Here is a 25545-nt window from a genome sequence, read left to right as displayed (position 1 = left end):
GTTCAACAGGTTTAGTTACAGCTTTGCGCTGGTATGACACTGCCGTGACTTCCAGAACATTCTTTCTAAAAGCGTTAGGTTGCAAAGATCTATGTGTGGCTCTAACACATTAACAAAAATTTACCTCCAAGACACCAAATGTTAAAAAAGAATATCTGCCATTGAACTGACAGCAAGGCTCCTGTTCAGACACATGACTGCCTAACCCCATCTTTAGTAAAAAACACGAGGCTAAGAATGCCTGCAGGAAAACAGAGAACATACTGTCCATATTGCCCAGACACGACAACAAAAGCCAACAAGCCAGAACTACAGAACCTAACCCTTAACGCTAGGCAGGGGTTGCTTAGAGCCCCAGTCCCTACAGACCTTACGCTCCCCTGGGATCAGAGGCAGCGAGAGACAGAAATTAAACTATGACAGAAACTGAAAACTTCCCTCTCAGCCTTTGCACCTCCCAGGCTCCCTGGGTCCTGTCCCAAACAATGGGGTACACTAGGTGACAGGCATACTAATCCTGAATGCCAAGTCAGTCAAAAGAAATGCAAATGTTTTGGGCTGGAGAAACGGATTGGCTGATCCAAGGGAGTGAAAGCAGGGCCGGAGAGGAGGCCAGTTCTGGGGGAGACTAACTTTGCCAGCTGCTTTAGGCTAACGAAATGGGGAGCCATGCAGGTCCTTTGTAGCTGCTCCCTCCCGCCTCCTAGAATTCTGCTTCTTGTCCGCTGCCCTCCCTGGCAGGTGCCCTCTTAATGTAGTTACCTCGCACGTCTCTGCTTTTGCGGCCCCAGAAAGTCATTACGTTCCCCAAAGCGGCCTCTGTGCCCAGGAAAATTCTGTTTTTCAGGGTGGTGGGTGCTCCCATGGCTGTGTGTTTAGTTGAGCTTGGTTACACAGACCTGAGATTCTGGATAATACGATTTGACTCGTGCTGGGAACCGGAAATTATGATAACTGGAAGTAAGATCTACTGCTTTTATGAGTGGGTCCATAATCAGCAGTAACTTGCATAATGCTTATATTCCTCAAATTCTCAGAGTAAGTCACATCAGTTTTTCTGATGTAGCCAACCACTGGTCAACCGTCCACATACCTCTTTCCTTGGGTTCTTTTATGGCATCCCTGCTCCTAAAAAGTCCCGCAGAAAAGAGAAAACTATTTACTTAGCTCCTTAAGCTCAGATCAGACTACTTGCTGTAACAGGGTGGGAAAAGTAGCCTTTACACAAAAACAACTGGATTGCGGGGCCACCTGCTGGGGATTCCAAGCACGCACACTTAGGTTCAAGCGTGAGCTCATGTACTGAATGGCCATGGAATGCTGTGGTCTTCAGACTGGATACTTGGGGTCACACGAGGACTTTTAAGGGAGGTCTCAGGGTTTTAAGGGCACCAATTTCCAGCTGCTCAAAGTCCACATGTCCTCTCTCCTAGAGTGGACTGGACTGATAACTGCTGTCCTGCTTCCTGCCTTCCTGCTCTCCTTTCAAAATGATGGTATAGACTGAACGTGCCCCCCCCACCCCAAGTTCATGTGTTGAGACCTAATCCCCAAGGCGATTTGGCGATGGGGACTTTGGGAGGTGACTAGGTCATGGAATGGGATTTGTGTCATTGTAAAGATGGCCACACAGGGCTCTCTAACCCCTGATGCCATGTGAGGACACAGGGAGAAGACGGCTGTCTATAGAGAACCGGGAAGCCAGGCTCTCACCAGACACCAACTCGGACAGCACCGTGGTCTTGGATGTCCAGCCTCCACAGCTGTGAGAAGTAAATCCCTATCATGTATAAGCCCGAACAGACCAAGACAGTGCCAGGCATCATTCTAAGTGCTGTACATTTAGCTCAAAAAGCCTCAAATAGGAGGCACCTGGCTGGCTCCGTAGGAAGAGGGTGCCATGCTTGATCTTGGGGTGAGCCCTTTGTTGGATGTAGAGATTACTTAGAAATAAAAACTTTTTAAAAAGCCTCAGATGTTCCAAACAAAGGAGCAACTTGAAATACCACAGGATATTATTATTAGAGAATGCCTCCTTAATCAAGGATGCCTGTTAGCTGCATATTATGCATTATTAGAAGAGGGAGGAGATAGAAAGTCCAGCTTCTGACAATTAACATTTTATTTCCAAGTAAAAGAGTTCCATCTCAAGAGTAAATTCTGTATTTTCTTAATAAATCTTAATTCAGATCTGTAAGAGAAATGTTTCCATCAACTTTTGCCAGATGATTATTAGGTACACAGATAATATTCACTTTTACTTGGACTGAAGGCTCTCCCTTGTTCTAATTTACCAACAGCTTCTTTGTTCTCATTACTGCTGCATAGCTATAAACTTTTGGTAAGTTTAGTGGTAATGTGTTATGGATTCTACTCTAAATATCTTCTTTTTGATATATTTTTCACTGAACCTTGTATCATGCCAGCAATAATCTCACTTATAGACATCTAAACCAATTTTTAAAAAGCCCAATGATATGATTAAAGGGTACATTTCCAATAAATTACTTTCAATATCTAGAAATTTTTTGTCAAATGTATACAGTTGACCTCTAAACAACATGGATTTGAACTACATGGGTCCACTCACACGTGGATTTTTTCAAATGAATACGGTACAGTTCTGTAAATATATTTTCTCATCCTTATAATTTTAACATTTTTTCTCTAGCTTACTTTATAGAACATATGTACTTTATATATACTTTACAGAATATAGAATATAATACATATATAAAACATGTGTTAGTCAACTGTTTATGTTATCGGTAAGGCTTCTGGTCAGTAGAAGACTGTAGTCATTGAGGATCTGAGTAGTCAAAACTTATGAATGGGTTTTCGACTGCCAGGGGGATTGGTACCCCTAATGCCTGTGTTGGTCAAGGGTTAACTGTAATGTCTTTAGGTGTTTTTTTTTTTTAAAGATTTTATTTATTTATTTGACAGAGAAAGAGAGGTCACAAGTAGGCAGAGAGGCAGGCAGAGAGAGGGGAGGAAGCAGGCTCCCTGCTGAGCAGAGAGCCCAGATGGGGGGGCTCGATTCCAGGACCCTGAGATCATGACCTGAGCTGAAGGCAGAGGCTTAACCCAGTGAGCCACCCAGGCACCCTGTTTTAGGTGGTTTTTAGAATCATAGAATAATGATTATAATGAGAATTTAATCCAGAAAAAATCTTTAGCACTTAGAGATTTTAGCTATAGAAAAGTAAATATTAATTTAAATTTCCATACATAGTCTCTCGCAGGGAAGTATGACAGAATCATCAATAAAAGACTATCAAATATGAACATGTTACAATTTGATGGTTGATTTGAAAAACCCAAGAAATAACAAGCACTGGTGAGAATGTGGAGAAAAAGGAAACTGTGTGCACTATCGGTGGGAGTGCAAATGGGTGCAAAAAAAAGGTGGTTAAAAAAAAGTGGTTACAAAATTGGTGACATTGGTAAATTAGTGCAACTTAGAAAACAGTTTTGAGGTTCCTCAAAATATGAAAAATAGAAATGCCATACAACCCAGGAATTGCCCTTCTTGCTAGTTACCCGAAGAAAATGAAAACACTAATTGGAAGATATCTATGCACCCCTTTATTTACTGCAGCATTATTTACAATAACTAAGATATGGGAGTAACCCGTATCCATCGATAGATGAATGGATAAAGAAGATATGAGATATATACACAAGGGCTATTACCCAGCTATAAAAAAAAAAAAAAAAAAAAAAGAATAACATCTCTCCACTCACAATAAACTGCATGGATCTAGAGGGTCTTACACTAAGGCAAAAACCTTATAATTTCAACTTTACTTGGAATCCAAAAAACAACAAAAGAGAAACAGGCTCACAAACGTAGACAACAAAATAGCAATTGCCAGAGGGAAAGTTGTGGGAGCTTGAGCAAATTAGGTGATGGGGATTAAGAGCTACAAACTTCCAGGAATACTGTAGTAACTTCGGTGACAGATGGTGATTACACTCACTGGGGTGGGCGCTTCCTAATGGTTATGATTGTTAAATCACGGTGGTGTCCCTGAAACTAATACATTATATGTCGACTCCACTTCAATTAAAATAAAAAAACACACAAAGACAAGAAAAAAGTTAAAAATGAATAATAATTATTTAATACAGATAAATTTCCCGCCTTAAAAGCTCTTCGTACAGACTTGACGGAGGGGGTGGGGGGTAGAATTGGAAAGTCATAGTATATGATATTATTGTGATATATATGATAATAATATTCCCTCATTTTTCGAACTTAATCAGAAAAAAAGAGTTACAATTTGACAACAACCTGAGAGGGATACAGATGGAAAACTTAAGGGAGGGTCATTTTATTTTAAAGTATTTACAGCAACTATTAAGCTTGCCATTAAGAAAACAGGACGGAATGTGGGAGAGGTACAGGTTTTGCAAACTCCGGGGACTCCTCTAACGAGGTGTCCACCACCCCCAGGGTCCCGCGGAGAAAACACAAGCAAAAATAAGCGGTGGGTCTTCTTCCGTCATCACCTCCCGGGACCGCAGGGTTTAAATCCTGCTCCCTCGGAAAGGAGGCTGGTGCGGCCCAGCGACCCAGGTCGGGCCGCGCGCGGCAGGTGGCACCGCCCGGGACCAGCCTGAGAGGCCCGAGGGTGGGGCGTGGACCCCCTCCTGGGACCTCAGGGCCTCACGGTCCACGGACCGGAACCCCGCCCGGCGGAACCGGGCGAGAAGGAAGAAGCGGGCTGGGGGGTGGGGTGGGGTGGGGTGAGGTGGGGTTCCGGCTTGGGAAACCGGCCCTCCGCCGGACCCCGGAGCTGGGGGACAGGGCGGCGCGGGCAGTCGCCCGCTCTCCAACCAGCCCGGTGACCGGTGAGCGGGGCGGGGCGGGGCGACGTGGGGCGGGGCGAGGCCCATTCTGCAGACGAGGCCTGGGATTGGTGGGCAGGGCGGACGCCCCGCCTGCCCTCCGAGCGAGGCCGGGGATTGGTGGGCGGGACGGCGGGAGGCGGGCCCGTGCCAGGGGCGTGACCGGGCACGTGGTGCGGAACCGGCGCGGCGGCCGCTGCGGTGAGGGGCTTACGCGGGCAGAGTCTGGCGGGACCCGGCGAGCTCGGGTGGGGCCGGGGCGGGCGGTTCGCGGGGGACGGCCGGAGTCGCGCCTCGGCTTGTGGGAGCGGGGCCGCGGCCTGGCCCGCCGCCCGTTCCGCGGGGCCAGCAGGGACGGGAAGGGCGGGCGTCCCCGTGGGAAGAAGGCCTTCCCGGGGGTCCGAGGCGCTGCGGGCTGCCAGCGGCGGGAAGGGCGCGCAGAGGCGTCAGCTGCTGGCCCCTGACGAGCCCCGCAGGGTACCAGAGCCCTTCCGCGCCCGGCGGAGGCCCGGGGTCAGGGGTCGCTGGGTCCCGCCGGCGTCTGAGGCCGGGAGGTGGCAGCGTTCGGGCCGGGGGCGGCGCGCTCGGTCGCGTCCTCAGCTGCTTCCTCGTCTGGAAGACGGAGCTGGTCCTGCCCCCGGGAGGGGCCCCTGCCAGCCACCCCCTGGGTGGGGACGGTCTTCCTCGCGCTGACGCGGTGTCGCCAGCTGCCCCTCCCGTGTGCGGGGACGAGTGGCGAAGGAGGGTTTGTACACATGTTCGGGATCAAGCCCCGGAGTGGGCGCGTTGGACCTTCCTGCCCCGGTTTCACTGGCTTCTGTGGGTTTAAAGCCAGGATTCGTGCGTCTCTTTACTCCACGATGTGCCCCGAATTCCCGAGGGACAAGGACGGGGACGCTCAGAGCTCAGTCAGTCGTAGGCACCGCCAGAGGGGCCCAGGTGCTGCCGGTCTCATTTGGCCTTGCCTCTCCCTGGCTTCATCGTTCACGTGATGTCACCCCGCCCCCAGGACATTTTAGAGCTCCTGGCATGTACTTTGGAAGCATAATGTGTGCTCTTGTTCACTCCCCCGCATCGCTTTTCCCTTCATCGGTGGGATTCACGGGGGAGGGGCGGGGCAAGGAAAGTGGCCCCATGTCGTGGGCTGGGGACTGGATGGGGAGGAGTGGCAGGTTGGGACAGGAGTAACCCAGACTTGAGGGGGAGGGTGAAACTGGCCCTGGCTTGACCTCCTCTGACTAGGTTACTAATTCCGAGAAGGAGTTACTTTTTAGCCAGCCCTGGGGACTTGGCGTGGAGAGCTGAGCAGGCCGGTCTCTGTTTAGTCTCTGGGAAAAGTGCAACTTGGGTAGTTATGTATTGGGGTGAACCAACGGAAGGCCATTGGTTAATTTTTCTTTTCTTCTCTCAGAGAGAGAGCACAAGCAGGGGAAGTGGCAGGCAGAGGGAGAAGCAGGCTCCCCACTGAGCAAGGAGCCCAGTGTGGGACTCGATCCCAGCATCCTGGGATCATGACCTGAGCGGAAGGCAGACGCCTCATGGACTGAGGCACCCAGGTGTCCTGCCATTGGTTAATTTGGCGGCACTAATGAGAGTGTGCTTGGTGAGCTTGGGATTTGGGCTATATCATGACCAGGGACCTGAATGAAAAGTGCCCAGCGTAGCGAATTGTCATCGATAGCTTCTTTGTTTGCATTATTGGTGACATGAAAATTTGACTTACTAGTGCTCATGAAATGCCTTTCCAGCATTGTGGACTGTCTTGTCTTTCAGATAAAAGTCTCAGCTGAAGCAGGCTAGGCTGGCTAGGAGGTTTGTAAATATTTTATGCCCAGTGGTGGTGGTTTGGAGAGGAGGATGGAGGCTCTGCGAACTGGCTGGTTTGCCCTGCCCTTACCGAAGTCCTGCTGCGCACGGGTTGAGGGTAACTTCCTTAATCTGCACAACAGCTGCCAGGCCTGATGTCACTATACAGTCACTCCTCTGTTGAGCAATCACTTTGGAATCCCATCCCCAGAAAAAAGTACTCTGGGTCTACAGTGTGTCCATCCACAGGCCTTAGAACTACCTAGATATTGTAGGATCTTGGGACTACAGCTGCATTTCTGACATCCTTGGTATCACTGTGGTCGGGCCGAGCTCTTCCCATGGCTGCTTCAGGCCAGTCTTGCCACTTGATGGAATTTGAAATGTCAGTCGGAGGGTGGAGACAATTTTGGAAGTCCCCAGACCAGGATCCTTTTTGTTTCCTGTACATTCCCATTTTAAAGATGACTAGTGAGATGATTTCCTTTCCCCTGCATTTGCAAGGTGGAGCAGAGTGTATTGGGTCCCACACAGGATAGCAAATGCACCCTGGGGGGAGGCTGTGGTTTCCACAGAGGTTCCTTTATCTTAATCAGGCCTTTGTGGGGGTGTCACATGTTGCCTTTGACCACTGGGCTCAGATTATCAACTTTTAAAACAATTTATCTACCTCTCCTTGGGTTTTGTTTGCTGTGTTGTGGGTTTGTGACAGTAGCAGGATGTGACACTTTTGCTGGCATCCTTGGAGTGATTATTTCCTCTGTGGTAATAGTAAATGGTAAGTTTTCTGTGTGCTTACCAAAAAATTTGAGTGCTGGTAAGTCAGTGTTGCCAGGAGCTACCTGCTTCTAATTTTCATCAGATGGTCTTCGGCTCAGACCCTTTCTTTGGTTATGTGCCATTCTGACACACAATTTTGTGCACATTTTCCTTCTGAGAAAAGAGAAGGAGATCACTGTGAGACCTTGACTGCTTCCCCAAGCTTCTTGGCTCACTTCCTGGAGACCTCATGATGGCCTCGAGGGCGGAGCCGCTCTTTATCTGTTTAAATAGGAGGCCTCCGGGACTGCCGCTCAGTCAGGCCATCCACTGGCAGTACTGACGGGTGGGTTTTCCTTCCAGGAGCCTTCAAGGTGTGCGATCTGGTTGAAGGATGTCCGCCCTCACTACCCTGTTTAAATATGTCGATCAAAATCAGGATCGCTACATTAAGGTAAGGGAATGTTTATTGTAGTAAACGTTAAAATTAGTTTTAATCCAGCAGGGCTCAGAGGAACTTTCAAGAAACTAGTAGGAGCTGTGCCACTTAAATTAAGTATTAAAAATACTGTCTAGACAGAGTGAGACAAATACTGCATGATCTCACTTATAGGTGGAATCTTGAAAAGTTGAAGGTTCAGAAGCAGGAAGTGGAATAGTGGCCGCTGGGGCCTGGCGGAAAGGGGGAGAGGTCAGTCGAGGGTCCGGGCTTCGGTTACGAGTAAGTTCTAGGGATTGACTGTAACAGCCTGGCGACTGTAGTTAATAGTACTGTGTTACACACTTAGAGTTCGCTGAGAGAGTGGCTCTTACAGCTCTCTCACCGCACAAAAGAGATGGTAACCAGAAAGTGTATGTGTATTAGCTAGAGGTCTTCTCTGCCTCATCGTAATAGTATGCAAGTTATACTTTTAGCTTTTGACAAAAAATATATATTTTCCAGAAATAGCAGAGCTAATGAGAGATTTTTATTTAATCTGCATGTACAATTTCTTATGGTACATAGAGACTAAAGAAATTTAACTTTTTTTTTGCATTTCATCTGTTTTAAATGATTTGGTAATGTTGTAAATTAAATCTGTTTCTTGACATTAAAGAACTGTGCTTTAAAGTTATTCTCGGAAGACATTCCAGATGAAATCTTGACTCTCAGTCTAACAATTATACTGCAAAGAACTTGGCCATAGAGAGCATGAATAACAAACTAACTTAGACTGTGAAAATGTTGGGTATTTTCTCTATGTTGTAGTTGTAATTTTGTTAGATTCAGTTATAAACTTATTTATGGAACTTTGTACATTTCACATTCATCTCATGCTTAATGGTTAAAAACACACAGTCTGACATTTTTCTGTTATGCTGTAGTTCTTGATACAGCCAGGTTTTTTAAAATGTTAAACAAAAAACAAATGTGATTGCTCTTTTCTTCGACATCTAGCCATCATGTTAAAAATGGACTGGTTGCAGGCAGCAAATTTGTGAATACTTTCTTCCTTAAAGGAGCACCTTTCCAGAATCCCTTTTTGCTTATTTTCCACAAACAGAAACTCGCAGAATGGGTAGCCATTCAGAGTGTATCTGCGTGGCCCGAGAAGAGAGGCGAAATCAGGAAGATGCTGGAAGTTGCTGCTGCAGAGATCAAACAGTTGGGTGGCTCAGTGGAATTGGTAGATATTGGAAAACAGAAGGTATGGCACTGGTGCTCTGGGAATTACAGAACCACAATTAGCAGACCTACCTAAGGACCCAGCACATTCTTTTTTTTTTTCCTAAGATTTATTTATTTGAGAGAGAGAAGGCACATGTGAGCTGGGGAAGGGGCAGAGGGAGAGGGAGAGACAATCTCAAGCAGACTCCATTTTGAACGCGGAGCCCAACATGGGGCTCAATCTAACAACCCTGAGATCATGACCGGAGCTGAAATTAAGAGTTGGACGCTCAGTCAGCTGGGCCACCCAGGCATGTAGGACTCAGCGTGTTCTTAAACCATCTTTTGCTTCAGATAATTTGCTTGTCTTTAAAACAAACAAAAAAGTCCTGATTGGGATACTAAACTGTATAATTTTCTTAACTGGATGGGGGCAAAGCTTTTGTAATACTCAGCATTTTTCTTCAAGTGTTGAGGTTACTCAGAAGTAAGTTAGTGTCAGGGCACCTGGGTGGCTCAGTGGATTAAGCATCTGACTTTTGATCTCAGCTCAGGTCTTGATCTCCGGGTTGTGAGTTCAAGCCCCGAGTTGGGTTCCATGCTGGGTGTGGCGCCTACTTTAAAAAAAAAAAAAAAAGAAGAAGTAATGTCGTGGCCACTCTTTGAAAATCACTGAGATTGCCCCCTAGAAAGCTGAGTGCATTCAAACTAGGAAGTTGGACACTGTCTGTGTAGGTGTAAAACGGATAAAGACCCCCACTCACTGTGCTGTGCCCCCTGCATCCCAGCTGGTAGAAACAGCACTTTTATATGAGTTCGTTCCTGAAGAAGAGCCACTGGGCCTGGGCGCCAGCTGCATTTGACTGTAGGATTCTGACCAGTGACATTGGTTCATTTTCTTCCTGACATGAATGAACCATCTCACTAATGGTATATTATTTCACTTTTTTAGTTTCAGATGATTTTAAGTCCCACACTAATAGCATGTGTCATGTCATGTATTTTCCAAGTTTGTAATATTCTTTTATATTACAGGGGGTGACAGGGTTTGGCTTATCTCGATTCTCTTGCCTGGTGATGGAAGTGTCCGCTGGTATGATAGTCTTGGGGTTTTATGTGTGGACATTCAGTGGCATCTGGTCTTTTCATAAAGAGAAGAACCCAGAGGCCCAGGTGGGCTGTCTCTCCACTGGGCACCCACAATCAGTTGATGGTGAAAGGAGATTCAAACATGGGTCTCCTGATTCCCACTCAGTATTGTATGTATGAGATTTCATTTGGCCAGAAATGTCATAATTGACCTAAGATACACTGTATCTTCTTGGCACTTTTCCCCACTTGATATTTTCTTGAGAAGCATAACTGATTTGCTCCCCTTCCCTTTTTTCCTAATATAGTAAAAAAACAACAAAACAAAAATCTAGGTGGCAAACAATTTACAAGAGTGGCTTCATTACAATAGATTTATTCTATTTAACACTGATACTGCAGTGCATTTCTTCAGAAAGAGCCTTCCACAAAAGATAAGTGACGGCAGCCCTCCCGAATTACATAAGACCTATTCTTATCGAGGAATTGACTGATTTTGTCACCGTTAGAAAAGTTCTGCAGAGATCCTTGTAGTGTAAGGTGACAGTCTTTGGAGCTTCTCTTGCCATCACTTCATGTCACAGCAGTGATCCATGTTTTAGGAAGCCGTGATGACTTGGGGCGGGTGTGGAGGTGGAGTTGGGTGTCATCACGGGTACATGCAGAAGCCGGGGCATCCTCGGGCTTCTGGGGGAACAGTGACATTTGGAGCTCAGGTCTTAGTGATGGACCTCAGAGCCTGGGCCCCGGTGGGCAAGGCTTGAAGGCGGGCATGGATGGTGGGGAAGGCTGCTGGCGGGCTCTTTGGTCTCAGGCCCACTGCCTAGGCTGCTGCAGGTAACGTCACGTCGGGCCTGTCTGCTGCCTAGCTGCTGCCCAGGAAGGAGGATGGGAAGGGCGCATGGCCAGGACACCTGGGGGACCTGGTCACTGGGGGTCCTGACCTCCAGACAGAAGTGCTGAGGAAATGGGACGGTCATGGCTTGTGTGCGAGCAGCGAGGGGAGGGAAGAAGTGCACCAAGTGTAGCGGATGGACTCGGGCCCGTTGGGCGCCAGGGCCGTGAGCGTAGGGCTGGGAACTGGAGCGGGGAGGTGGCCGCGGGGATGGGGCAGAAGCGGGGAGACGTGTGGAATCCCTGTCGAAGACATTTGCCCAGACAGGTCCTCCAGGAGAGTGGTAACCTGACGTGGTAGCCTGTAAGCACGTGACTGTGTTTCTAGCCAGACTTCCTTCTTCCCTGTTGCAAGTAGTTAGGGATGCCCGGGCAGAGATTTACAATTTGTAGTCTGAATTTCAGCACAATTTATCTGTGGGCCCAATTGACATCTCAGAAAAACGGTAAAGTATTTCAGTATTTTAGCTATATTGAGTAGAAATTTATTTAGAGAAAATCAATCATTTAAAAATCGTGGTTCTCCTGAGGCCAGTGGCGGGCCAGTGGCAGCCATAGTGCCACATGTCAAGTGTGACTAGGGCCGTGAGTCTAAGGAACTATTCTTTGCCCCTCATGGCTGGGGCTGTCCTCTGGGAAGCAGTGCGTGAACCCAGCCCTGGGAGTGCTTCATGTGTGGGAACCAGCCCTGGGAGTGCTTCATGTGTGGGAGGGGGGCGACCTTGAGTCAGTCCTAGGGCTGCTGGGGCTTACCAAGAGTTACTGAGGTGAGTGTTTCCAAGTGCAGTTCACTGGAAAGACAGATCCTGCAAGAATCCTAGCGGCCTGCACGCTACCTAGACACCTGTCCACTTAGCGCTCTGATACCCTGAGACCCTGGACCCCCGCACCTCTGATCTCAGGGGCTTATGGGAGACTGGTTCAGCGTGAGGATGGGGCTCCTGGCTCTCACTGCTGGTTTTACTGTGGCTTGCTGCAAATTCTGTTCCCTTCTGTCCCGGTCTGCATCCTTTTCTGTGCACAATTGTGATCCACATGCAGAATTTCAAATGTGTATCTCCTGCTTTAAGAAGATGGTAGTAGTTTTCATCCATTATTTTAAAAATAACGAGCAAAGTTGTACCCCAAACTTAGTCTTCATAATATGCTTTCTTAATGTAAAAGTTAAAAAAAAAATCAGCTTTTAAAAATTTACCAAACTGCCTACAGTTGGTGAACATTATACAGTCTAAGTGCTCTGGATTATGGGGAAGGAATGTCTTGTCCATTACTGATGCAGCGGAACACTGTGTTCTTGAACTCTACGATATAGGCTGATTGATAAGAACACATAAAATGGTCCAGGTACTTTAATAATACCTACTATAAGCACCCAATTTTTTTAAACAAAGGCCGTCCTCGATTGCTTCCTTCTCGACTCTTAGCTCCCTGACGGCTCTGAGATTCCGCTCCCTCCCATTTTACTCGGCAAGCTGGGCTCCAACCCGCAGAAGAAAACCGTGTGTATTTATGGACACCTGGACGTGCAGCCGGCAGCCCTGGAGGATGGCTGGGACAGCGAGCCCTTCACCTTGGTGGAACGTGACGGTAAGGGACACTTTCCTCTGGAGAAGCCTTCCTGCTCTTCTGCCTGAGGGGGTGCACTGGCTGGGGATGTAATGACCACTCGGGAATGGTCCTCGAGCCCCGCCCGGGCCACACACCCACGGGCACTTGAGACTGTCTGTCTAGGACCCACTGCAGGCTGCCCTCCCTTCTTCCTGACCCCTCTGGTATGGAGCCTCTTCCTGCCTTCATTCCTGAATCTCCATGTCTCCATACCTGAAGGTCTTTGGCCAGATGAAGAAGCCCCTTCACTTGTGGGTCACCCCCTTGGGCTAAGTCTGGACTGTCTGTAATCAGAGTCCTTATAACTAGATGCGCTGGGTTTCTGTCCAGACCTTTCCCTGGCTCGGGGTCCGCTGTGTCCGTTACTGTGCAGGGTCGAGGAGACGTGTCACTCGCAGCACCGTCACTGCGGGGATTCGGTTCCGCGCCGTGGTCGGATCACAGCGCGGTCGCCGACTTCCCAGTGGCCCCGTTGAGCGTTAGCCCCGCACGTCCGCGGCTGTTCCCCTTTCCGCTGTCTGCAGTAGAATACTGTGTCTCTGCTCTCCGGCCCGCCTTTCCTCCTTGTTCCCCGTCCCCCGCCTCCACACGGTCCCCCCACCTCCCTTGCCCCTCCACAGACCCGGAGGTCACCCTCGCCCCCACCGTGCTCCTGTGGGCGCGCAGTCCCCGCGGGGCTCCTCCCCAGCCAACGCACGCCCCTTACCGAGAGCTCGCCTGTTGCTTGTCGGAGTTGTGAGTCCTCCCCGCCTCTTCTCCCTGCTATGGGAATAGCAGAGGACCTGAGTGCCATGTGTCTGAGTGCCTGACTGAGGACCTCAGTGCCATGTGTCTCTCCCTGACACCTCTCGGGAGACTCAGCGGGGTTCCTCTGTCCCTCCCACGCGCCTCTCCTCAGCGCTGCTCTGGCAACTGTGCCAGGTGACCCCGGCTTCTGCACCAGCACTGTTCACCCACTGTCCTTCTGGGAGGCCTCCCACTCCCTGCTTCCCAAAGCTGGCAGACAGACAGGCACCCGCGGTAGGGTCTCGGGGTGGATGAAGCTGGGGTAACACCTCGTCCCACAGATAAGGTTCCTTGTGGTCAGCTGGCGGCATGCCGTCCTTCTTGTCAGGGGGGCTTGGGAGGGAGGGAGCACAACGCCGTGGGCACCTCTGTCCCGCACAGTTTTAGAATGTCGGAGTGAGTGATTCAGTCAGTGCTTATCACAGGAGCAAGGATGCTTTTTAGGAGAATTCTGTAGCTTTTGTGAGAAGTGGGTTTAGTTTATAGAAAGAAATTCCCAAAGTGGCGATGGCCTGAAGCGTCCTGCTGCTTCAGGGTGGTCTTGCTGAAATACTAAATACTGAAAACACGCTGGGAATGAGCAAGTGTGAGGCCTGGCCATCACAGACCTGGCCAGAGAGGGACTGAACCCTGAGCACGCCTTGGCCCGAGTGCTGTCCTTACTCCGGCCTGGTCCCCCTCTGATGAGCTTATGCATCATATGACAGGGCAGGGAGCAGGGTCTGCGGTCAACAGCCCCGTGACCTTTGTGGTGGCCAGTGCCTACCGACCTTTGTTAGGGGTCCCAGGAGGGGGTGTGCAGAGGGGGGATCCTGGATCCTGAGACGAACGACATGGAGGAGAAGCAGTAGCAAACGTGTCCTTTGGTTTTCAAAGGGATAATATGGAGAAGTAAATAATGGATCTATTCTTCTCCTTACCAAATTAGGTGTCACAATTGGGGTTACGTGAGATTTCTAGTTCTCTCTTGATGATGGTGCATTGTGGGTCCTACATATGACCAGGTTGCCTACCTTTATCTGCTACCAGCTGGTGGAGGAGGTAGATTGGGAGGAATGAGTCGGCTGCCACTGCCCCTTGGAGCAGTCTCAGCAGTCTCCATCCTGGGTCGGCAGGGACAGGAGCGTGGCTGACTGCGGTGTCTGCTGGCAGGAGGGGCGGGGAGCTGGGAGCAGCCACGGGCTTGCTCTTGGTGATTATGGAGAGTTCTCTGGCAGAGTCTCACAGTACTGGAGGAGCGGGACTCGGGACTCTGACAGAATGAAAACGGGGCTTCCGCTTGGAAGAGGGGTTCTCGGGCCAGCTGCCCGTGGGGGCGCTGACATGCTGTCAGCTGTGCACCAGCAACACGCTTTCTTGTCTGTTTCCTTGGGATTGTGACTGGGTTTGCTGGTTGCCGTTCCAGGCAGATTGTATGGGAGAGGTGCAACCGATGATAAGGGGCCAGTGGCCGGCTGGCTGAACGCCCTGGAAGCCTTCCAGAAGACAAATCAGGTACTTGAATCACATCTAACTGCCTTGCTCCAGCAGAGCGGTACAAAGCAGGGCTGTGTGTTCCCAGAACAGCCAGTAAAGATCAAAGATCCCCGGGATATGAGAAGGCAAGGTCCCCCAAAACTGTATCAGCACAGTGGGATCAGAGGTAAGATTGTAGGTTTGTTCTCCAGCTTTAGGAATTGTAATTGTTTTATAGTTGCCCGGAGGTCATAGTACTGATGACTCAGCGGGACCCCAGCCAGCACCTGAAATTCGAGTTTTCAGCCACAGGCTCTGCCGCTGAGATGCCTCACCCAGAGGCTAAGTCGCAGGCTGTGTGGTAGTGGGTGACCCCTAGCTTTCTCAGGGTGGTTTTTATCTTCCTGAAAAATTCTTTTTTTTTAAGATACATTTCCTTAACTGAAATACCTGCCCCTGTCTAAAGTTTGTAAAATAGGAAAGTAGGGAGGAGCAGGGCGCCCAGACTTCTAGCTGTCAGAGACCTTGTATTTTGTTACTTACTGATCTTTTCAACTGTCTTTAACCTGATCCTCACTGCTGTGTAGACTGTTTTTGCATCGTGCTTTATCTTGTACCGTGATAAAATAAGAATAACGAGACAAGCATTTTTGTCAAAGGGCGAGTGGTGGGTCTGGAGAGGGCCTGGGACTCTCTGGTCCGCGGTGTCATTTTGCACAGGAGGGAGCATAGGCTCAGAACCTCCAGCTGACTGGGCTCAGAGACCATGAAGGCTCCCCCTTTTCCAGGGCCCCTGGGATCTGGGGGTGACCGAGAGGAGGGTGGCTGTGTGCAGGGCGGAGCCGCCAGAGCCCTTCACTTATGCCCCTCCACGGGCCGGGTCCCAGGAAAGATTGTGCTCGGGAGGCAGAAGCAGGGGGCGACCTGGGTGGTGTAGAGGGCTGTCTGGGGGCAGTTCTGAACAAGGACCCCAGGGATTTGTCTCCACATGGGGGCTCTGCCACTTTGTAGCCTGTGTGACCTTCGGCAAGTCACCTCGCTTGGGTGCCCCTCCGTGCGCTCCTCTGTGGAAGGGCCGCCTCCCTGCACGGCGCCGGGGAGCCTGGAAGACAGAGCAGGAGCCAAGCGGGGCAGCGCCTCGCTCTTTCCGTGGGCTCTGCGGGAGAAGGGCCTTTGGTGCGTGGAAGGTGGGGGGTCGGGGTGCGAAGCGCCCGGCCATGGGAGCAGGCGCCCTCTCGCTCTGGCGTGCGGGGGTGGTGGCCGGTCCCTGCCACACTGTGTTGTGGCCTGTGGTGTGGAGAGAGTCACTCGGGCTTCCCTGGAGACTCCTGATTGGTGCTGGGGCGCGTGGCGGTCCCTGCGGGTAGGAAGTGTGGTCACACCGTGACCGCAGGAGCCCGCAGTGCGGGTGTGGCTGCAGCCGGCTCCGTGCATGTGCCCGGACCGCCCAGCACGTGAGGACTGAGGGTCACCACAGGGCGCACACAGCCCACCCGACGGGTCTGGAGGAAGTCGAGTGAGATTTGTGATTGCAAAGCATCTGGGGACTTCTCTGTGCGGTGCCTAAGAAAGAAAAGCGCGCGAGAACTGAAGGCTCCCGACGCTCCTTTCCCTCCCGCAGGAAATCCCAGTCAACGTCCGGTTCTGTCTGGAAGGCATGGAGGAGTCGGGCTCCGAAGGCTTGGATGACCTGATTTTTTCCCGGAAAGACACGTTCTTCAAAGACGTGGACTACGTCTGCATCTCCGACAACTACTGGCTGGGAAAGAAGAAGCCCTGCATCACCTACGGGCTCAGGGGCATTTGCTACTTTTTCATTGAGGTAGCGTGTCGAGTTCTCCGTGCTTTGTGGTGTCTCTTCCCCGCCCACAGTCTCCCTTGTCCTTCTGTAGCAGGAAGGGGCCCCGTGCAATGGAGAATCCCGGAGCCTTCTCAGTGGGCCGGGTCTGCGTGTGACTCCCCTTCCGGATTGTCCAGCCGCAGTCCGTTCTGTGCCACCCCGAGCTGCCGGGTGTTAGGAGAATTGCCTTGGAGCCGTTGAGGAAAGATGAGCTGCTGTAGCCATTTAAGAGCTGACTTGAGCAAACACTGCAGAAAGACGTACTGTTCAAGACTGGGCTGTTCACCTTGCAGCCCTTAGTTCTGCCCAGACCAGAAATCCCGAGGGGACCGGGTGGCCGTGCTCGACGCAGAAGCCGGGCGCAGGGGCAGCGCGGGAGGGCCGGGCTCAGGTGAGCCCGCGTCCCTTCCACAGACGAGGCTGGGTCCGGCACACTGGGCGGATTGGTTCCTGTGAGGGAGTATTTGGAGGCTGAAAATGCCAGCGTCATCGTCACTGCTGCCCTGAGCCCTTCGTCTCTCAAGACTACAAACAGTCTGACGCAAGAGCCCCGGGGCTGTGGTCAGTCACTCCCACTTTGCCATTTCACAGGTGTGGAGACTCCGGCCTGGCGAGGCCGCAAACCCGACGCTGGTCACAGGCTAGTGAGGGAGCAGGGGGCGGGTGCTGGTCCCAGGTCCTCAGGCTCAAGGTCCTTACAGGCTGCCTTTCATGGTGGGTGTCCTCTTTCAGCAGAAGAGCGCAAGGTCTCTGAAGCCGTGTGTGTGCACCTGTGGTCAACACCCCCCCTTTCCCCCGGTCAGCGTTCCCAAAAGAGAATTTCTTTTGTTGCTGCCAAAGTTTTGTAATTTAGGAAGTGCCTTGCTTTGTTCCTCAAGGGAGCAGATTTTGATTTTGAGGATTGTCAGATCTCGTGAATGTTCTTTGTTCACCGTACTGTCACGTGGCAGGCTGAGTTCCCGCCGAGCGGCTGACGGAGGGCTCTCTGTGTCCGTCCAGGTGGAGTGCAGTGACAAAGACCTCCATTCCGGCGTGTACGGGGGCTCGGTGCACGAGGCCATGACAGATCTCATCACGTTGATGGGTAAGCACGGGTTCCACTCACTGCCCGGTGACTTGGGAGACAAGCTAGAGTGGCCTTGTTTCAGGCTGTCCTCAGCATTTGGCGCTGTCACCGTTCTTTGTGGACTGCTTTTGTCTCTTTCCCTGTTACGACTTCCTTCCGTTCACCGTTCCCTTTGAAAGGTGAAGATGCTTCATTTCTGCCTCTGTCTCCCGGGACCCTCCGTGTGTCACTAAACCTTGCCTTACCTCAGGGGCCCAACCCGGGCAGTCCCTGGCTCCGTCATCCCTGTCTGAGCGGGCCTCTAGGATCACAGGACACAGTTGTATTTTCCGTCCCTTGGAGGGCACCTGCCCCGGTCTCTTTGGCCCCCCAGCGCCCCAGCGAGGGCCCCCTCTGCTCCGCCCTGTGGGAGGGAGGCCCAGCCCCGTCCTCCGGCACCCTGCTGGTCAAGGCTGACGACACTTTGCCTCACCCCAGGATTAGCCTAAGCTCTGTCCCCTTCCCTCTTGGATAATTGACACCATACGTGCAGCCTGTTGTTTCTGGCATGGGAGCCTATTCTGCTCTGTTCATCTCAGACTCCTTCGCTTGGGAGCCGCTATTTTCTTATGCAACCTGGATTAAAAAAGAGCTATTGATCAGTGTAGTGGCTTTTACAGGAAGCCTGCCAGAGGCAGTCTGCTTGGTCTGTCTCCTGGTCCATGACAGGGGACAGGTCACCCCCCCTTCTGCGTCTCTGTGTTACAGTGGGGAGATGCTACTGCTCCCCTCGCTGGGTCGTTTAGACATTTAACTGATTGTTCCTAGGCAGGGCTTGAGTACTCTGCCAGGAACTGTAACTACTGGGGTGGGGGCCCCCCTGTCCCCCGTGGGAGCGCTGCTGCGTTTCTGCCGCCTGCCCAGTGAGCACCCCTCCTCTGTGCCCTCCCAGGCTCTCTGGTGGACAAGAAAGGAAAGATCCTCATCCCCGGCATCAATGAGGCAGTGGCCCCCGTGACAGAGGAGGAGCTGGAGCTCTACGACCAGATCGACTTTGACCTGGAGGAGTACGCCAGGGATGTGGGGACAGAGACTCTGCTGCACAGCTGCAAGGTGGGCGCCCCCCGCCAGCCTCCCAACGGGCCCTGTGCTGGGGACTCCCATGGGCAGGAGCCAGGGCTTCCGGCAGAGATCAGGCATCTGCGTGTGTCCCCGAGCCCTCAGGTGGTCCTGACGCTGGAAAGCAGCACTTTACCGGGCTTGGAATTGGAAGGAGGAGGTTTTTAAAAATGTCACGTGTTGACTTTTGACAACTCAGGAGCTGGAGAACATACACAGAGAACACACAGTAGCAGGCAGCTTCTGCCTGATTTGCGTTTGCAAAATGATGTTTTACCGCTGGGCACAGAGATGATTGAAGGTGTCCCCAACAGCCGAGGACCAAGGTGGAAAGCATTGGCTCAAAGTAGTTACTTAACTATGAAGAAAAAATTGTGTTGGGATTTTTCTCTTAATTAGTCTAGTTCTTGGCTTGTGTGGCACTAGTGTGCGTTTACATCTGATGTAGCCGTTAGTAGAATTGCAGCTACAGGCCCTGGGGTGTAAGAGGGATATGGCCAGGCCCAGCCCGTGAGTTTCATCTCGCCAGGAGACAGATGGGCAGAGAAGCGTGACAGAGTGTGGAGGCCACTCCAGGGCAGGGGAGGCTGGTAGGGGTCAGCAGGAGTGAGCACCAGGGCAGGGCGCAGGGAGCCCAGCTGGTCGTGGGGTGGCCTAGCCCTGGGCCGCCTGGGATTCGGACTGAGAAGGCCCGGTGTGCAGGCCCGTGGTGTCCCGAGGAGCGCGTGTGCTGTCCTGGAAGATGGCGGACGTGATGGGTTTGAGCCGAGGGAGGAGCTCATGAGCCCTCCTTGGCAGGCAAGTGGCGGCAGAGGCGATGCAGGTCGGAGCAGGGGCAGCGAGGCGGGAGGCCAGCGGGGCCGCTGCAGGGGAGAGCCTGGAGCTGGGGGTGTGGGACGGGGCGGGCCTGGGGGCATCTGGAAGCAGGCCACACGGGGGAGGGTCGGTGAGCCCGAGTGGAGCGGGCGTTTGCAGGTGGCGCGGGGGGCTGCTGGCAGGGGGACCGCCGGCAGGAGGGGCCTGAGGCCGGGAGAGATTCGTCCAGGGCAAGGGGGTGTCTGGGAAAGCTGGTTTCTGAACAGACTCCTGTTCCTGCCTCGTTGCCTAGCAGTCAGCGTCTGTGTGTGAGGTGTTTGCCTTTCGGGCCACGTGTCTCCCTTCCCGCCTCACTGACCCCATTTGGTTCACAGATGGGAAGTCCGCATACGAGGTGGCCGAGTCCCTGAGGAGCCCGGAGCCACGTCACCTTTCTCCTTGCCAGCCTGTCGTTCGGGTGGCCACGTGGCCTCTTCGGACTTGTTTTGCGCCACTGCTGGGGCACAGTGGGTGTGAGAGGCACTGGTCTCAGGCGCATGTGTAGGAGATGAGGGCCTGCTCTGGGCCAGTCCCCTTGGCAGAGGGTGACGATGCTTGTCGTGGTCCCTGGGCCCAGGGCTCCGTGGATGGTCCTGGCTCTGCTCCTGTAGGAACTACCCCTGCATTCCGCTCCCCTGGGGGGCGGGAAGCTCACGATGGCCTGCACTGTGCTGCCCTCTCTCTCCTGGTTCCTGGTGCCTCTGGCCCCGCGGGAACTCTGACATAGGCGGGCTCATGACTTGCTTTGAATTCTGTGGGGCCGGTGGGAACCCGTGGCTCTCCTGGCCGCTGGCAGTGAGGCCGGGAGACGCCACGCTTGAGGCTGTGGGAGTGTGCAGAGCCCCCGCACTGTGCTGTGTCAAAGCAGGTTCCAGAGCACATTCGGGGCAGGCTAGTGTCTCAGCCCTCCAGGGTGGGTACTTGATGCCCGTGATGGTGTGGACCCCAGGCCGCGGGCCGCCTGGTGGAACTTCTCAGATGCCATTGCCGCTCCTTCATAAGCAGACAGTGTCATCCCCTGACTCCTTTCCTTGTGTTCTGCAGAAAGACATCCTGATGCACCGATGGCGGTACCCATCCCTCTCCCTTCATGGGATCGAAGGCGCCTTTTCTGGGTCAGGGGCCAAGACCGTGATTCCTAGGAAAGTGGTTGGCAAGTTCTCCATCAGGCTCGTGCCCAACATGACTCCAGAAGTCGTCAGTGAGCAGGCACGTGAGGGAGCTGGGACATGGGCGGGGGTGGCTTCTCCACGGCGGACTCAGAGCATGGAGACTTTCAGGAGGGCACTGAACCCCAGACCCACGCTTCCCTACTTCTTGACTCCTGGCAACCCCATAATTGCTCGAATAAGCAGTTCAGAAACTGATCAGAGATAAAGGCCATATAAAAAGCATCACGTGTGACCTTTGTCACTGCTGAGACATGCTAAAACCTGACCCTCGACCTCATCGTAAGGCTTCCGGGCAGATGCCAGCTTCGGGCCAAGTATGTTACAGGGAGAACCCACAGGAGTTACATCTGAGCCAATGTGCGGAGTGGACAGGCGTGATTCCAGAGGGGGAAAGTCCCAGAGGGGGCAGTCACCCTGCCCTCATCTGAAATTTCCTGGAGAGATGGCATCAGAGACTTCCTTATTGTAAGGAAACTGAGGCCTGAGCTTCTGTCATCAGATGTGCACCAGTCAGCGCCGGGCTCCACTCTTGGTCTGCATATGATGATTAATGTAAAGCACATCAAGGGATGTGTTTTAAAGACTTGATTTAAATATCATCCTGTGGGAACATCTGTAAAGGGTGGGTTGCTTGAATGAAAGTGTTACCTTTTAGCTTCAAATTGTTGGATTTTGTTTCTTGATAAAATCCCTTACTTTGTTACCACAGTCGTGCTCAGTGTTGCGCAGCAGGAAGCGAGAAACGAGACCCATCGTAGACTCTCTAAACTGGTGTAGATGGGTGTAGACTTACTGTAGACTAGTTGCGGGCCCCCCTCAACCCCCTTCTAGATCCCCCTGCAGAGGGACCTCAGCACCGGCTCAGAGGCCAGACTACAGTGCGGTGTGTCTTGTTTGTGACACAGGTCACGAGCTACCTGACAAAGAAGTTTGCCGACCTGCATAGCCCCAACAAGTTCAAGGTGTACATGGGCCATGGTGGGAAGCCCTGGGTGTCTGACTTCAACCACCCTCATTACATGGCTGGGAGAAGAGCCTTGAAAACAGGTGAGACTTCTCCCCGGGGATGCAGGCAAGGGCCCTGAGGACAGCCCCCAGCGTGGGGCCGTGCCAGCCGCCCACCTGGAGAGCGGGACTGCCGTCCCCGAGCCACACCTGGGGTCCGGACTCCTGTCGCTGGGTAGTAAGTGCTGCGGGTCCCCAGCCTCGCCGCCTGAAAGCTCACCGTGTCTTTTACTCTTCTCCTCCAGTGTTTGGTGTCGAGCCCGACCTGACCAGGGAAGGTGGCAGCATTCCTGTGACTTTGACCTTTCAGGAGGCTACGGGGAAGAACGTCATGCTGCTGCCTGTGGGCTCAGCGGATGATGGCGCCCACTCCCAGAACGAGAAGCTCAACAGGTGAGGCTCTGGGTCCTGTGTCCTGCCCTGGGTTCATTTCCTCATGGCTGCCCATGAGAAACCCATGAGAGCCTGGGTGTGCCCTCCCTCCCCGCCTCCTCGCTCTCCTCCTCCTCCTCCCTCCCGCCCCCCCTCCCCTCCTGTTCCCTCCCTTCTTCCTCCCTCCCTACCTCCTTCCTCCCCTCCTGTCTGGCTGCTTTGAGAGGAGAGCAAGAGAGGGCAGGGAGGCCCCCCAAGGGCAGTGCTCTGCTCGCTGCCGTCTTGTCTTCGGGGTAGCGAGCACCTCCAGTGGGAGGCAGCGACAGGCCCTGGGTAGGGGGATTCTTCACAGCGGGGTTCAGCCAGTGCCCGTGTTTGTCTCAGGACATCATCTAGGACTCCTAAAGAAACTCCGTGCTTCGCCTGTTTGGCAAGTCAGTGTCCTTGCTGGTCCCAAGCCCCCTTTATATGTTTCTGGCTGATGCAGACATGGGGCGGGCTCTTCAACCAATAGGGATGGCCAGTGGTCCCTGAGTTAGCGCTGTGAGGAGGAGGGTCCAGGCAGGCAGGGAGGACCTGTGGGCGATACAAAGAGCCAAGAAGGACAGAGAACAGGAGCCATCCAGGGGTCACGGGGGTGGGCTAGTCACCGGCTAAGACAGAGGCTAAGGGAAGGGACAGAGACCTGGGTATCCAGGCACAGGGGAGGCCTCTTATCCAAACAAAGGGAGGGGCTGTGAGCAAAGTGAGGCTTTTCTTCTTAAGTACTGGGTACTGGGTGGGACCCATGTCTTCTGTTAGACCACGACCAGGATGGGTCCCTAGTGGGGCAGGTGGACTGAACTCACACTTGAGAACCAGGTGGCCAAATTCTCAAGGCCAGGGAACTATAGGCCAGCAAGCCAGGACAGTGGGACTCCTGGAAAGGATGCCAGGCGCACGTCTGGACCGCTGGACAGCAGCCAACACGACGGCCTATTCTTCTTCATCAGGCTGAACTATATAGAAGGAACCAAAATGCTGGCTGCCTACCTGTACGAGGTGTCCCAGCTGTAGGAGCGAGGAGCGCTGCCCCTGTCCCCTGCCCGTCCCCGCCACTCAGGACCGTGCAGCTCAGCGCTCTCCTCGCCTCTCGTCCGGCACATGCGGAGCGACCATGCCACGTTCCCGGAGGTGGGCTGCGTGAGGTCTACAGCGAACAGCCAGGATCCAGCACACAACTGCAGGTTGTGGCTGCCGGCCAGCTGGGCTGCACGGAGCCCTCAGTGCGGGCCGGCCCGTCCCTGCCTCCCGACTTGGATGCGTGCGCTGGGGAGATTTAGTCAGGGGCACCCGGCGCCTCCTGGGGCTGCTCCTTCTGATCCGTTGGCCTCATGTGGGTTCTGTCCTGCTCGCACGACCTGAAGCCAGTACTGGTGTCTCCTGTCTTCTCTTTATTATGATTCCTCAAAACCTAAACTTAACTGGAAGGATTTTTTGTTCTCAGTATGTGCTGCCAAATAAAAAAGTAGAAATGAAGCCTCTGGGAGAGTTCCTGCCCATCGGACTCACTGCGGGGTACCCTGTCCTTTGCGGGGGACATCGGGGGGGGTTGCAGGGAGGGCCCGGCACCTGCCTTCTCTCCCCAGCACATACAAGGAAAGGCAGAGTGGCTGTGCTCGTCCCTGGGTCCTCCCACCCAACACTGAATGGGGCAGGATGGTGACACGGGAAGCGGTTCTGAGAGCCCCGGCTTCTCTGCGGCGTGCTTGGAAGCCCCTGTCCCCTGCAGCCTCTTCAGCTTCCTCCCAGCCTCCCCATCCCTCCCCTGTCCGACCCCACTCGCTCGCCGGGGACACTTGTGTGGCTCAGTCCTCTGAGCCACCACGCCTGGGGTCTTTGCACCTCCGCTCTGGTTCCTAATCAGGGCGTAGAGTCGTGCGGCGCGGACGAGACTGCGCTCTCGTCAGGAAGCATCGCCAAAGCTGCTTTGTGCCGGGGGTGGCCTCGGACGTGCAGAATCCAAAGCTCGCCCTGTGCCGCCGCTCCCCTGCGGGCAGCTGGCCCCCGACCGAAATACAGCCGCCCTGCCCAGGGAAATGCGAGTTCCTTCCGCCCTTGTCACTTTCAGGAACGGCACCAGGAAAAGATGACAGACATGTCAGAATCCTTAACCACGTGCATTAGTGAGGACATAGGCCACTGCGACCAGAGCTTTTGCGGCTGTGGCCGTTAACGCGTTTCTCCTTGTCAAGCCCACGCAGGTAGGCCGGGCTGGCGCGGCAGCTCCTCTGTCCCCGGGGCCCGGTACCCTCTACTCTGTGTCGTCTCCTGCTCCTCAGTGGCCGCTCCAGCTCCACCGGCCCCAGCCGCATCTCAGCCTGCGCTTTGAGGCGCAGACCGGGCCCGGTTCCCTCCGTGGCCTCTTATTCTCCGGAGGTCCCGTGGCCGCTCCTAACCTCACGACGGGGGGCGGGGGTGCGCGCAGGAAATGGGTCTGGCTCCCGCCATCGCTCCGTGGGCCAGGGAAGACCTACCGGGAATTGCACCGTGATTCTGCCATGACGTTCATCCCAAGGCCATTGGAGAGAAAGACTGCATAGCCCCAGATAGGGAAGGACTCACGGAGAACGCTTCGTTAACTCGCTCTCGGAGGAAACTGTAACGGTGTCACTCTCTGCAGCTCCAGGGAGCGGGCTGCGTGGGGATCAGGAAACAAGCCTGATTGAATGCTGTCCACACCTTCCTTTCTTTGCCTTTGCACCGTTTCCCATCAGCATGTGACAGTGGGCCAATTTGGGCTCTCAAGAGAGCCCAGCACAGTTCGTTCCTTTCAAGTTCACGGCCAGGTTCATAAATCACCTGTGTTTAGGAGAATCTGTTACTCTGTGGCCTAAGACAATGGCCCCTGTAGGAATGCTGCATAAAAAGACGGGTTTGCAGAATTCCGCTGGCCTCTGTTCTTTGAAATGGGCGTTGTGGAGAGGCAGCTTCAGTGCACACCTTGAACAGTTATTTAGGAAGAAGAAAAGTTCCTTGGAGAACGGGGTCATGGCCAAAGCCTACTCGAGAGGGAACGGTGTGGACTTTGACCCAGGTGTTGGTGGACACGGTCCTGTGGCCCCACCTGTGCATGTGGGAGAGATCAGGGATCAACCCTGCCCACGATAACCCTTGGAGATCCGGATTCACGGTCTGGTGTGTTTGGAAAGATCTCTCTAGGTGATTTGGAAACAGCCCATTAGCGGTGGAACAGTGT

At 53.2% G+C, this 25545-nt stretch overlaps 1 protein-coding gene across 2 annotated transcripts; it reads left to right on the top strand.

Annotated features, from left to right (window-relative positions):
* The first annotated feature begins 4989 nt into the window (after window positions 1-4989).
* On the top strand, window positions 4990-23832 carry CNDP2 (carnosine dipeptidase 2). 2 transcript variants are annotated; one of them, XM_080821680.1, is made up of 12 exons: window positions 4990-5055; window positions 7783-7873; window positions 8964-9107; window positions 12475-12637; window positions 14850-14938; window positions 16521-16721; window positions 17739-17823; window positions 18737-18897; window positions 20803-20967; window positions 21836-21977; window positions 22181-22328; window positions 23300-23832. In XM_080821680.1, the coding sequence occupies exons 2-12, from the start codon at window positions 7814-7816 to the stop codon at window positions 23361-23363; spliced, it is 1422 nt and encodes a 473-aa protein (XP_080677806.1). In that variant the 5' UTR covers window positions 4990-5055; window positions 7783-7813; the 3' UTR covers window positions 23364-23832. The 2 variants fall into 2 exon arrangements, with proteins under 2 accessions (XP_080677806.1, XP_080677807.1); XM_080821681.1 differs by lacking the exon at window positions 4990-5055 and adding an exon at window positions 5584-5599 and having other exon boundaries at window positions 23300-23830.
* The last annotated feature ends 1713 nt before the right edge of the window (window positions 23833-25545 follow it).

The sequence above is a fragment of the Martes martes genome, assembly GCF_963455335.1.
Source record: "Martes martes genome assembly, chromosome: 13".
NCBI classification, from domain to species: Eukaryota; Metazoa; Chordata; class Mammalia; order Carnivora; family Mustelidae; genus Martes; species Martes martes.
Note: the sequence above shows the minus strand (reverse complement) of the source record. Positions and strands in the feature narration are given on the sequence as shown.